Below are 13,094 nucleotides of genomic sequence, written 5' to 3'. Positions count from 1 at the left end.
GTGGTTAATAGTTAAACTATGGTATCCGTGGTGGTTATACAAATGTTAATTAATATGACAGTGGAAAAACTACGGAAGTTGTTCGTCTGGTGACTCTTAAACAGGAAATAAGTTGAAAGTATACGTCCATTAAAGTGAATGTTAAATAGTAAACTGAATCTGTATTAGCGATGGTGTGAAAAGAGTAAACGAGAAAAGCAGATGAACACAAAACACAGACATCGTGGTTTAAACGGGCCTTTACTTGCTTTTCATTTCTTGTTAAAGTTAAACTTGATTTATTACATTTACATATTTGAAATCAGGAAAGACACGCTGCGTATTGTTTCACGCGGTGTTATAAGCATACTGTTTTATAGCACCCTGTGCTAATTAAGCTAATATTTCATTCTGTGTTTACTGTAACCTGTTGATTGCGGGCCGTCTCCGGCGTTCAGCCAATCAGCCGCGGCTCTGCGTGTAACGCGTGCTGTGATTGGCTGAGAGCGCTGCTCCGCTGAAGATTCTCTCTCGCTCCGTGTCTTAGTTCAGAGCTGAGAGCCGCGCAGGTGAGCGACTGCGTTTCCCGACGGACAGGTGAGACTTTACCTGCCTTTTGGTGGATCTTTGACGCGATTTTGCTGTTTCACACGCGGTAATAATCACGTAACGCGGCCGAAATCCTCACGTAAACACCATTGCGGCGTAAATATAGGTAACAGGTTACCTGTACAGTATGCCAAAAGTAGTCTGCTATCATGGCAGGATCTCTGTTCGCAAGACTTTTATTTTTTTATTATGCATTAAGTGTTCGCTACTTCTCAAATGTAGTTAGAATGTAACATTTTGGTTTATTATTATGTTTGAAAATAGTAACCACCAGCTTTATGCATGCTCATTTGCCTATATATATATATATATATATATATATATATATATATATATATATATATATATATATATATATATATATATAGGGCAAATGTTGTTTACAAATTGCAATGGAAATGGCTACAAGATGAGAATTATACTGCAGAAACACAGCTTGGTGCAAAACATTGTTTTAGGATGATCAAAATCATTTTTGTGACACGTTTAATTCGTTTGATGAAGCCGATGGCATATTTCTTGTGCTTTTATTTAGTGTTCAGTGCACTTGACGTCCACACAGTCATAAATCCTCCATACGTGCATATGTGTGCTTTGGGCCTATAGATGCACTGAATCTTCAAACACAGAGGTCTGCTGCTTTAATGTGTACTTTGCAGGTGGATGTGGACTATGTGTGTTTATTCTTGGTCAATGATTTGCCAGGAGCCGCCGATGACCGGCCTTCATGTCACAGGCCAAACATTTCACATTTTTGTCATTTTATGTTTAATGAACTCTGTGCAGCTAGTGCGGTTGTCTCAATCGTATCATATAATCATTACACTAAAATATATGAGCGCAGAGTTCTGCTGTGGCCCAATCGGAGCAGATTATTCCTGAGAGCAGGGTAACATAAAGTAATAAAATATTTTCTGTGCACCTTGAATATTCGCACATGTGAACGTGCATGTTAACGCAAGGGAACTTACCTTTTATCAATTTTCGGCATTCTCTGACATGTTTTTAAATGTAAACAAAGGCATGATATTCAAAATGCTCAAATAACCCTGATTGAAATTATATTTAATTTTAATTATTCCTTAGTTGAAATAGTGATTGTTTGGTATTCTAAAAAAAATAAATAATAATAATTGTTATTAATAAAAATATTTATAAATATTCTATTTGATTACTATTTAATTATTAATCATCTTTAATTTGTATAAGTTGTAATTGTTTAATTGTATGAAAACAAACGAATAAATCTTTTTATATATATATATATATATATATATATATATATATATATATATATATATATATATATATATATATCAATTATTAATCATCAATTATTTTTTATACATATAAAATATTAAAGAAATATTATAAAAATACATTTTCCATGTTTTTTTAATTATTAGGTGTTCTTGTTCATTTTATGTTATCAGTGAAGTTTAATCAGCTCGTCACAAGGCGTCCATTTGGCTCGTTTTTTTTTTTTTACGGCTATCAGGTCTCCAACTTTCGCTTAAATGAAACAAAAAAGCAGATATCCGGTGGCTCCGCTCCGGCATCGGTGTCCGGGCTCCACTTCTGGGTCTATTACAAGGCGCCACTCCCTCAAATGAACAGAGAACGCGGGAAGACGTTCACTTTTAGGAAAACAATAGCGCGTGCGGGCTCAGGGGCGCATCGAACCGATCCGATTTCACCCGTTTGCATTCTAGCCGTAGTCGAAGACGAGCCGAGGCCGGAAGGGAAGTGATTCTGTCAACACTGAATGGATCCATCGGGGCGCAATGGCATTCCTTGGCAAGCTCTGCTTTTCTAGGTGTCGGCCGAAGCCAGAGTCACGGAGAGGTGTGCGTTCGCGGTTGCCTCACGCGGCGCCTCAAGTATGCTGAATGACTCGAAAACTTTCACGCGTGTTTCTGTTTCGAGTAAACGAAGCAGCGCGACTGTTTTCAACGTCGACAATAATCAGAAATGGGGTTTTTTAATGGAGCGAATCAGCAAATTAGAATTATTTCTGAAGGATCAGCTGACCTCAAATCAAATTTTACGATATATTTGCATAGAAAACAGTTATTTTGAGTTACTTTTCACAATATCACTGCTTTATTGTATTTTTCAGAAAGTAAATGGGTGAGCAGAAGAGACTTAAATTTTTGTATTTTTATTATTGTAATTGTAATGCTTTAAAATGCTTAAATTAATTCAATAATAATAATAAGAGAGCATGAAACATACCAACAAAAATATTAAGTGAAATGCTTAGTAATTTATAAAACTTTATGCAATCATTTTTTATTATTTTTAAATGTATTTTTTAAAAGTTGCTCGACTGAAAGTGTGGCGTGTATGATGTATTTTTATATTATGTAATTCTATTACATTTTTATTTTTAAAAATAGTTGGTTGATGCTAAATTTACCACAAGTATCCTTTTTTTTATTTATATCTTTGCAATGCATTGCTAAATGAATACTTAAGAGTCTTAGAAGGCGGCACAAATCTTGCTGACTACCTTTCAATAAAGTGTTGACTTCGAAAGTGCATTCCCTAAAACCCTCCTAGGTTTTATTATTTCGCCCTATTCGGCTTCAGCAGTTTCCTTCATTAATAATATTAGTAATCTGGGCACATTGTGTTCTGGGCGTAGGCTTTGAACTCTTACATTCTGTGTGCTTTTCTTTTGATTCGCTCATCTCGACAGGTGTGTCGGACTCAGCTTGTGTAAAGGGTGCATGCAGGTATTTCCTGAACGTCTGTGCTTAGACATTCATTGATCAACTGATCGATTCGCAGCCTCTGCAAGTCATTGCTAGGGTCACCAAAAGTGGGTCGGCAGGGACAAACAATGCTGCCAAAAAAGATGCGTGTATTTTGTGATAAATTAATCAGTTATTCACTAAAATCTATCAAATTTATATTGATCCAAACCAGGGATATTATATTTAACTAAAATGGAAAATAAATATGAAAAAAAAACAATTTTATATATATATATATATATATATATATATATATATATATATATATATATATATATATAAATATATATATATATATATGTATATATATATATATATATATATATATATATATATATATATATATATATATATATATATATATATATATATATTTATATTATTATTATTATTATTATTATTATTATTATTATTATATTTATTTATTTATTTTATATAATGTAAAGTAACAAAAAAACTCTGGTATAATTTAAAAAATCATTCAATACCTAAAGCAATCCCCAAAAAATCTGAATGTTGCAATATTACATAAAATGCTTGATAATTAATAAAAAATACTTTAACCCGGTATTTGTGCCATGACTTACGTATTTCATAAATGATAATTATTTTATCTGTTTTTATTTTCTGGTTAAAGTTGAATGACTGGAAGTATTTGTATTTGATATATAAAGAACTAAAACTGAATAAATAATTATATGGGACATATATATAAAAATATATAAGACATATTAAAAAGAAACAAATGAGTACTGTTGCAAGAGAAATAATAATAAAAACCCAGCTATACTTAAAATTCAATAAATGAATATCGTAATAATGTAAACTATTAAAAATGACCCAAAGTAAAGTGATAAATGTAAAAATAATACGCATTCAACATATTAATAAAAACAATAGCATCTCAGTGATGCTGATGCGAACGTGCTTAGGTTAATCTTCAGAAATCATGAGCAAACCTACGCAAAATGAAAGCATATCTGACCCAGACTACTGTCCAAGTCTAAGTCTGTGCTAAACTCATATCTCATGCATATCTGTACAGCGTGGCGTCAACAGTGTGATTCAGTCATCTTTACCAAGATGACTGTGATAGAGACGTTCCCTGACAGAAAGGTGCTTTTGTGGTAAAGCGATGTTATCAGGTGGGGAATACCAGCGTACTTTAAAGACACCACGGGGTTTCATGATTAGTATGTTCATATAGTATGCATGCGATAATGTGTTGTTGTTGTTGCAGCTGCTGCTTAATCTGGTTATTTATGCTTATGTACCGTATTGTTTCACAGGTCCTCTATCTTCCGTCATTAAATACACGCAGCAGTAATTGAACTCCACCAATGTGCAATGCCAAAAAGTGACACCTGGCCCCGGGGCGTTTCTGTTGAATCTGTGTCTGGGATGGACAGCGCAGGAAGCTGTGATAGTGTGCTCAGCATCAACTCTGGATTTGTGAGTATGACGCCATTCATTCATTCATTCATTTCCCAGAACATTTAAGGAACAGTGCGCCCAAAACAAACACCGATTCACCATCACGTAATTCCTGCTATTTTTTCCATGGACATTTTTAAGAAGATCGTTTCCATTCAGAGACGGTTCGTAGTCATCCTAAGCTCTATACGCAATAGAAGCATATCATAAAAATACTCCGTTGAGTTTGAGCTTGATAGAAGGTTAAGTACATTTTTAGGTTTTTTTTTGGGGTGGGTGAGCCATTCCTTTATCCAGCATTGGTTTTTATTAAACATATGGAACTTTTATTGAGTGCTGCTTAAAAGAGGAACAAGGAAACGTCTTATATAAAAACACATTATAAATAACACACTAATCACAATCGATCAACTTTCAAACATTTTAATTAAATTAAATAATTTAAAATAATTGCATAACATAAAAATACATCATATGTAACAAATCTTGGGTTGACATAAAATATTTTACATTATATTTTTCTTGGAATGTTTTCTTTTTTATTAATGAATAGATTTAAAGTTTTTTAGAGCACAGTGCATTACATTATGTTCAGGTGTGTTTGTTTAATGAATGTTTACAAACACTGATAATAAAAATGCACTATATTTTAGTATTTTAAAAAAGTAGCTTCTGCTCACCAAAGCTGAATTTATTTGATTTTAAAAAATCTGTGAAAACAGTAATCTTGTGAAATAGCATTACCTTTTAAAGAATTGCCTAGTCTTGAGTCTCACATGATCCTTCAGAAATCATTCTTATATGCTGATTTCAAGAAACATTTCTGATTATTATCAATGTTGAAAGCAGTCGTGCTGCTCCGTATTTAGTGAAAATTGATCAGTTATATTTTGTAACGATTCTTTAATAAATAGAACGTTTGACAGGAGTTATTTCAACTTTGATGAATAAAAGTATCAGTTTATTTTTTAAAAAACACACTTTGTGTGTTTGTGTGATAGAGTGATGACAGTCTGGAGCACCTTTCGGCTGAGGAGAGAGCCTGTCTCATGTTCCTGGAGGAGACCATTGAGTCTCTGGAGGCAGAAGAAGACAGCGGTTTGTCCAACGATGAGGCTGATCGCCCATCAAATGGCCCAAAAGCAAAAACTGCTCAGCAGCCGTCTATCCACCAGAACAGATCTGAGGGTAAGCAGTAACAGAATACTTGAAAGTACCTTTAAAGATGGTCTGTGTGAGTAATGGCTCATAAATGTTCTCCTTCAGGGCTATCAACCCATGAGGATCCAAACAAAGTGATTGGAAGAGATCGTAAACCATCTCAGAAGTACCTTGTGCCAACTCCATTACTCCTTGCAAGTGGAAATCCCAGGATAGTCAGCAAACCAATGGAAACATCCCCTGGGAATGCCAAGATAGTCATCAAACCAATGGAAACATCTCCTGGGAATGTCAAGATAGTCATCAAGCCATTGGAAACATCTCCCAAAGAAACACCTGTGGCTTTTATTGACGCTCCTGATGGGTTTAGATCAAGCCCTGACCTTCAACAACCTATAAAGACAATTCCAGAAGAAGCTACTTCAAAAGTAGCAACCTCCAAACCAAGCGCTGGAAAATCACTTGATGTCGTGGACTTGCCACCATCTTTCATACCCAAACCTCCAGTTAAAACGAGTTTGCTAAGTGACTCGAAAGCCAAAGATGGTGCATCTAAGAGTTTGGATGGCAAGTCTCAGAAAGTTTCCTCGGAGGTGCCTCTGGAATTCATTCCTCCACCTTCAGACTTCATGGATGAACCAGCGGAAAAGATAAGCCTGGCTTATTCACCACCCGCTCCGGTTTACGAAGAGCCACCGGAATGGATTCCCGAACTCCCCAAAGTGGAGCCTGGTGTATCTATCAAGCCAACAGAGATGACCAAATCAGAACCAGAATCGCAAAATGTGATCAAAAACCTACACAAGAAGGCCTCCTTGAAGGAATCGCCACACTTGACGCCGCTAATAGTTGCGCAACATTCGGCGCCGGACAAATCCATGACGCTGTCGCTGTCTTCAGATCACAGTCCTGCTGCGGCGAAAGAGTACGGAGATCCCAAAAGCCCACCGATTGTGGCGCCCAAACCCAAGAAGCTCCCATCCAATATCATCCTTAAAAGCCACAAGGACCCGGGGACCACTAATTCGTTACTCCCTCAAACCGAACGAGCTCAAATGGATCCTCAGAAGGTCCGAATGGAGGCTTTGAAAAAGTTAGGTCTGCTGAAAAACGAAGAGGCTGAAACCGGCCACGGCGTGTCTCCTTCTCAATCGCCAACGTTCAAAGCTAAAACCCGCCCTCAGTCACTCTGCAACCCGACAGAACCCGTTCAGGAGCTATCCAGACTTTCCGAAACCCCTATACCAGATGACGTGCAACTGGTAGCTGACACGCTAAAACACCAAGATGAAAAAAGGCGAGAAGATTCGGTAAAAAAGCAGCCGGCAAAGTCCTTCAACATTAAAACGGCGTCTCTGGAGCGCACGGGATCTCGAACGCCCGCTGATGCTACGCCACAGACGGCGAACCCTGAAAGGACCCAAGTAGAGTTGTCTCCAGGTCAGTTACGCAAAAGCAGAGCTCGACCTCCTTCTGCAGGGAGCGCAAAGGACTTTGGCATTGGCCCTCAGGTTGAAGATTCAATTAAAATGCTCCAAGCTGCTGCGGTTCAGCCAGGGAATGACGGGCAAAAGTTGCCCCGCTCCGGAATAAGCGTGATGATCTCTCCGCACGGTACAAATGGAGAGAACCGAAGGGAAGCCTTGAAGAAACTCGGATTACTGAGGGACTAATGCATGGTGCTACCAGCCTTTCAATTTATTCTGGGACATTAGCATTGAAAGGACATACGCTGATGATATGGACTTTGCATCATTTGTGATGGTTTTGGTTTCGGCTTGGTGGTCGATTTGCATCTTTAGGTATCTGCTTAAGTAATTGACACAATGTGATATAAGCACTTTCTTCTAAAGAGGTACAGCTACAGTCCGCATGAATCCAGATCAATTTGAAAACAGCATTTTCTGCTCTTTTATCACAATAAAAACTCACTGAGACAGTGCTGGGCATGATGCATTACGCAAACGGATTACTTTTTTCATGTAACTAGTAAAGTTACACAAAATTGCTTTGATTTCCCATTTAATCACTGATTCCTCTCTTGCCTCCATGTTGAGAGAAATTGAGAGCAAGTTGCTAAGGCACTTTCTTCATCCCGAAGTTTATTATTTGCACTTTTGGCATGAAAAAGGCCTTTACTGTTGACAAAAACAGTAAAAAAACTATTGCATTAATTTACTACTTTCAATAGAAAGTACCTAAATAATGCAATTAGTTAGTCTTTTGTGGAGTAATGTATAACTAATGCATAACTTTTTTTAAAAGGTTACTTGCTGAGATGATACCATGAAGTATCATGCTAGATTCTTCTGGAATTATCCTTTATTAGCAAAATATCCCACCACTCACTTACGTTATCTTGCATCTTACGTTACTATAAAATATGCATCGTCGTTTTTGGATCTGCGATTGCAAATGGCATTTTCAGCTTTCTCCGCTTAAAATGTTTCATGAAAATATTTTTAATATATATATATATTGTAATATTTCAAATAAAAAGCTCTTTCGCTGTTGATTTAAAGATGTTTTCAAATTGATCCCAATAAAGTAGATGTAGCCTAAGAAAAAAAGATGTAAATATGTTTCCATATCGTTGAGATGATTATGGTTTCCAGACAATTTTCACTTTTTGCCATTGGTTATTTAAATTTTGTTATCTGGCTATTAGGTTCTAGATTATGCCTAAATGTCAAATCTGGTGTATATATGTCTTTATTAAAAAGTGCCATTTTCACATACGTAAAACAGGCTAGGCTAATCGCTATTCGTGTAAACCAGCATGCTCTGCAGAACCCGCGCATGTCAAATATAACTTCATATATTTATGAGGGATTCCTAATAAAGATTTGGACTACACCGAGGAGCTGAAGCGTCAGGATCTTTGAGAAGTGCTGTAAATGTGATTCGTTTTGAATTGACGCCGGTTTGAAAGAATAGGATCTCGTTCCGTCAAACTTTGAGAGCCAGAGTTCACTGTCCTTGTGTGTGACGCACGAATAGCGATCCATGTTTTTCTTGTCAACAGAGAGTCTTGCTGAGGTAACATTCTGAGAGTTCCTTTCATAACATCAACGGCTTCTATCAGACGAGGCGGGAACTCGTCCGACCTGATCCGAAGCAGCCGGGCCGTGTGATCTGGGGCTAATGACCTGCTTTTCTTTGTCAGCAACCATTTGAGCCTGAAGTGAGCTGGGCCGATCGAGTTTTTGGCTCATTTACCTGCTTCTGCGAGCGTGAGGATATCATTTGTCGCTTGAACAGGTCCGTTTGGCTTGCAACGTGTTCAAAACGCTAAAGTCAAGAGTCATCAAAAGCCATGCCAGGCTCTGGAATGACTGAACGTGCCTTTGAGGGTGAATCCAACTGACATGAGAACTGATAAAAAAAAAACATACCTGAGATGTTTCGTGTGCTTGTGTTTTAACCAACTAGACTAGATCTGCTAGCGAGGCTTCCATTGCCCATGAACTCACTTTTAGCGCTTGTTTTCAAACGATCTTAAACCCCCTCCATTCTGCTTTTTTGAAACTAGTATTCAATTATTCTGGAAATAAGTAGGCCTATCTTAAGCCTCTGATGCCCTCTAGTGGAAATCCTGTCCACTAAAATATGGTCACAATCAAGTTTTTGAGTAAACGAACACATGCTAGACTTTTATGTTCAGTGCTGTTGTTTATGTCAAGACTACATGAGAAAAAAATAACATTTGGAGCTTTAATCAATGATTCATTTGATTTCTATTTTCGACTGATATTCCAAAACATATAGGCCTCCTCATGTCACAGAATGCATTTAATATAAATGAAGCGGTATTTAGCTTTTTAAGGGTGCTAAGCTATTAATTGGTTTTTAAACGTTTTAGTATTAGTTTTAGTTGAGAGTAAAACTCAAGTTTACAATTTAGGTTTATTTGTTACTCTTTTAATGGTTTTAGCAGCTAGTACATCAACATCAATTTCAATAAGCGGACAGAACAACTTCTCATTTTTGATTTGTAATACATTTAGTTTTTCAAAATATTACTGCAAGTACTTTTTAATTTCAATTTAAGTCTTTTAGCACGTCACTAATGCTATGCACTTTGTCATATTTGAACAGGAACTTATGTTTTTTAATTGAATTCTACGTTTTTTAAGTTCAACTTTGTATCTAATAGTTATGTTTTATTTAGCATGCTAGCACGGGCCTGCTATTTCTGCCATGAACAAAATATATAGCACTTATTGCAAATTCGACCCATGTATGGAAAGTTTGTGTAAAATGCGTACTATATACTGCTGTGGTAAGAGTAGTACGCTAGCGTGAACCTCCAAACATAATTCGAATCACATTTTCTCAACGCACAGCAGGTGGAGAATGTTGTTTGGTGTAAATCGCTAGCGCTGTTGTATGAACAGGGATGATAGCCGAAGGTTGCGGGTTCAAACCCCCCCCCAAAGGCCGCTTTATGAGCTCTCATCATTGTGCCCTTGAGCGGGACATCTCAGGTTACTCCCGGAGAAGCGTCCTCGCAAAGTGAACTGTAAGTCACTTCAGATAAAAGCCTCGGCTAAATGAGTAAACAGTAATTAAAGAGCCGCAGGAGGTCCAGATGGTCAGTTTCTAGGGGTCAGAGCTGCGGTCTCTTTAGTGATGGATGAAAGGAGAGCGACATGTTTTTTTGGGGTCTTCTGTAACTAAAAAGAGAACAATCTACCTGAAATCCTTAAAACTGCATTTTTTTTGTTAGCCTGTCAACACATCCCTTGAAATGAAGCATAGTTTTACTAGCCATAGTTTAAATGCCATTTGTAGTAAAACTGTGGTTATATAAATAGAATATAAAATACAGTTTACTCAACTGGTTCTTTGTTTTTATAAGTGTAACTACTGGCTTAACGGCCTACTGTTTAATGAGAAAGAAACAAAGATTTATGATCCGTGTACCGAAGTAGGCCTACTTATCCGAATCAAATGATTCGCGCCCCGGAGGCCCGATCTGAGTAAAGATTCGTGAAAACATTTTCAGATCGAAATCTTTCACTTGGCGGAATGATTCAAAGTCCTGATCCGAATCGAAATCCCATTTCCCAATTCCAAAGTTCGAGCTCGGCGTCCTAAAGTCCCGATCCTAATAATAATAGCGAATGAACCGGCTCTGAAGTTCAGGTCTAATTCAAACGATTCGCGCTCCGAAGCAATCATTTCGGATCGAAGTTCAGATCTAATTCAAACGATTCGCAATCATTTCGGATCGAAGTTCAGATCTAATTCAAACGATTCGCGCTCCGAAGTAATCATTTCGGATCGAAGTTCAGATCTAATTCAAACGATTCGCAATCATTTCGGATCGAAGTTCAGATCTAATTCAAACGATTCGCAATCATTTCGGATCGAAGTTCAGATCTAATTCAAACGATTCGCAATCATTTCGGATCGAAGTTCAGATCTAATTCAAAGGATTCGCAATCATTTCGGATCGAAGTTCAGATCTAATTCAAACGATTCGCAATCATTTCGGATCGAAGTTCAGATCTAATTCAAACGATTCGCGCTCCGAATCAATCATTTCGGATCGACGCGTTCAGATCTAATTCAAGCGATTCGCAATCATTTCGGATCGAAGTTCAGATCTAATTCAAACGATTCGCGCTCCGAATCAATCATTTCGGATCGACGTTCAGATCTAATTCAAACGATTCGCAATCATTTTCGGATCGAAGTTCAGATCTAATTCAAACGATTCGCGCTCCGAATCAATCATTTCGGATCGACGTTCAGATCTAATTCAAACGATTCGCAATCATTTCGGATCGAAGTTCAGATCTAATTCAAACGATTCGCGCTCCGAAGCAATCGTTTCGGATCGAAGTTCAGATCTAATTCAAACGATTCGCAATCATTTCGGATCGAAGTTCAGATCTAATTCAAACGATTCGCGCTCCCAATCAATCATTTCGGATCGACGTTCAGATCTAATTCAAACGATTCGCAATCATTTCGGATCGAAGTTCAGATCTAATTCAAACGATTCGCGCTCCGAATCAATCATTTCGGATCGACGTTCAGATCTAATTCAAACGATTCGCAATCATTTCGGATCGAAGTTCAGATCTAATTCAAACGATTCGCGCTCCGAAGCAATCGTTTCGGATCGAAGTTCAGATCTAATTCAAACGATTCGCAATCATTTCGGATCGAAGTTCAGATCTAATTCAAAGGATTCGCAATCATTTCGGATCGAAGTTCAGATCTAATTCAAACGATTCGCAATCATTTCGGATCAAAGTTCAGATCTAATTCAAACGATTCGCGCTCCGAAGCAATCATTTCGGATCGTAGCACAAAAGTGGTCTGCGAATCGCCTTTGAAGTTCTGATTTGAATCAAATGATTTGCAAACCCGCACCGAAGCTCCGATCTAAATCAAACGATTCGCTGCATTCGCTGCAAAGTGATTCGCGTTCCGTTATCCGTTCGATCACTATGCATGCTTTTAAAATAATTATGCCAAGATTCAAACATGAATGGCTCTTTAGATCTGCTTTTGCTGGCGAGTCGCTTGGAATGAATGTCACTTCATCATTCATCGTGTTTTAAACGCTTAGGTTACTGCGTTACTCGCATTTATTGGGGGTTTTGGACTGAATCCCATTTGATCAAATGTGGCTTTCTGGTGCCTTCGACGGTTTGACCGATTTCAGCAGCGGCCAAAACTACGACGACAGCGACCGCATCCAAATATATTCAATTGTTCAGTCCCGAGCAGCATTCTGTGCGCTTGATTCTGGGAGCAGCCTCCCGCTCGTTTTTTATTCCGTTAAAGCCTTTTACTAGGCCTGATTAGGAGGTCTGCAAAAGTAAGTGCTCTGGCCTGCTTTAATACTCCTCCTTCACATCTGCTGCAAAAGAGGAAGCAACAAATTTGAAGAGAATGCCTTTTATTGCGACATCCCAGAGTGCTTTAACCACAGAGAGCCGGGCCACACATCTGGATGAAGATGGTGAATCAGAGCCGCGGGGAGGCGCGGGGTTATGTGTCCGGCTGCCATCAAGATCTCCTCAAACCCAACATCGCTGCGGCTTCCAACAACAAAGTCACCAAACCTTTGAGGTTTACCAGCAACCTCTTTAACGGCCTCCCAGAAGAGCTCGCGCTAATAATCACATTTTT

At 38.0% G+C, this 13,094-nt stretch overlaps 1 protein-coding gene across 4 annotated transcripts in view; it reads left to right on the top strand.

Annotated features, from left to right (window-relative positions):
* LOC122332806 (specifically androgen-regulated gene protein) overlaps window positions 1-9,341 on the top strand; it is a 10,768-nt gene extending 1,427 nt beyond the window's left edge. The window contains exons 1-4 of one of the 4 annotated variants that reach the window (XM_043230213.1): window positions 484-576; window positions 4,637-4,799; window positions 5,783-5,969; window positions 6,048-9,341. In XM_043230213.1, the coding sequence (XP_043086148.1) occupies window positions 4,695-4,799; window positions 5,783-5,969; window positions 6,048-7,615 (1,860 nt within the window). In that variant the 5' untranslated portion in view covers window positions 484-576; window positions 4,637-4,694 and the 3' untranslated portion in view covers window positions 7,616-9,341. Of the gene's footprint in view, window positions 1-483; window positions 577-2,007; window positions 2,434-4,149; window positions 4,493-4,636; window positions 4,800-5,782; window positions 5,970-6,047 lie in introns of those variants that run through there. The other 3 variants (XM_043230215.1, XM_043230217.1, XM_043230214.1) reach the window with 3 other exon arrangements.
* The last annotated feature ends 3,753 nt before the right edge of the window (window positions 9,342-13,094 follow it).

The sequence above is a fragment of the Puntigrus tetrazona genome, unplaced genomic scaffold (assembly GCF_018831695.1).
Source record: "Puntigrus tetrazona isolate hp1 unplaced genomic scaffold, ASM1883169v1 S000000148, whole genome shotgun sequence".
NCBI classification, from domain to species: domain Eukaryota; kingdom Metazoa; phylum Chordata; class Actinopteri; order Cypriniformes; family Cyprinidae; genus Puntigrus; species Puntigrus tetrazona.
The sequence above is the reverse complement of the archived record's forward strand: the minus strand, read 5'-3'. Positions and strand labels throughout refer to the sequence as shown.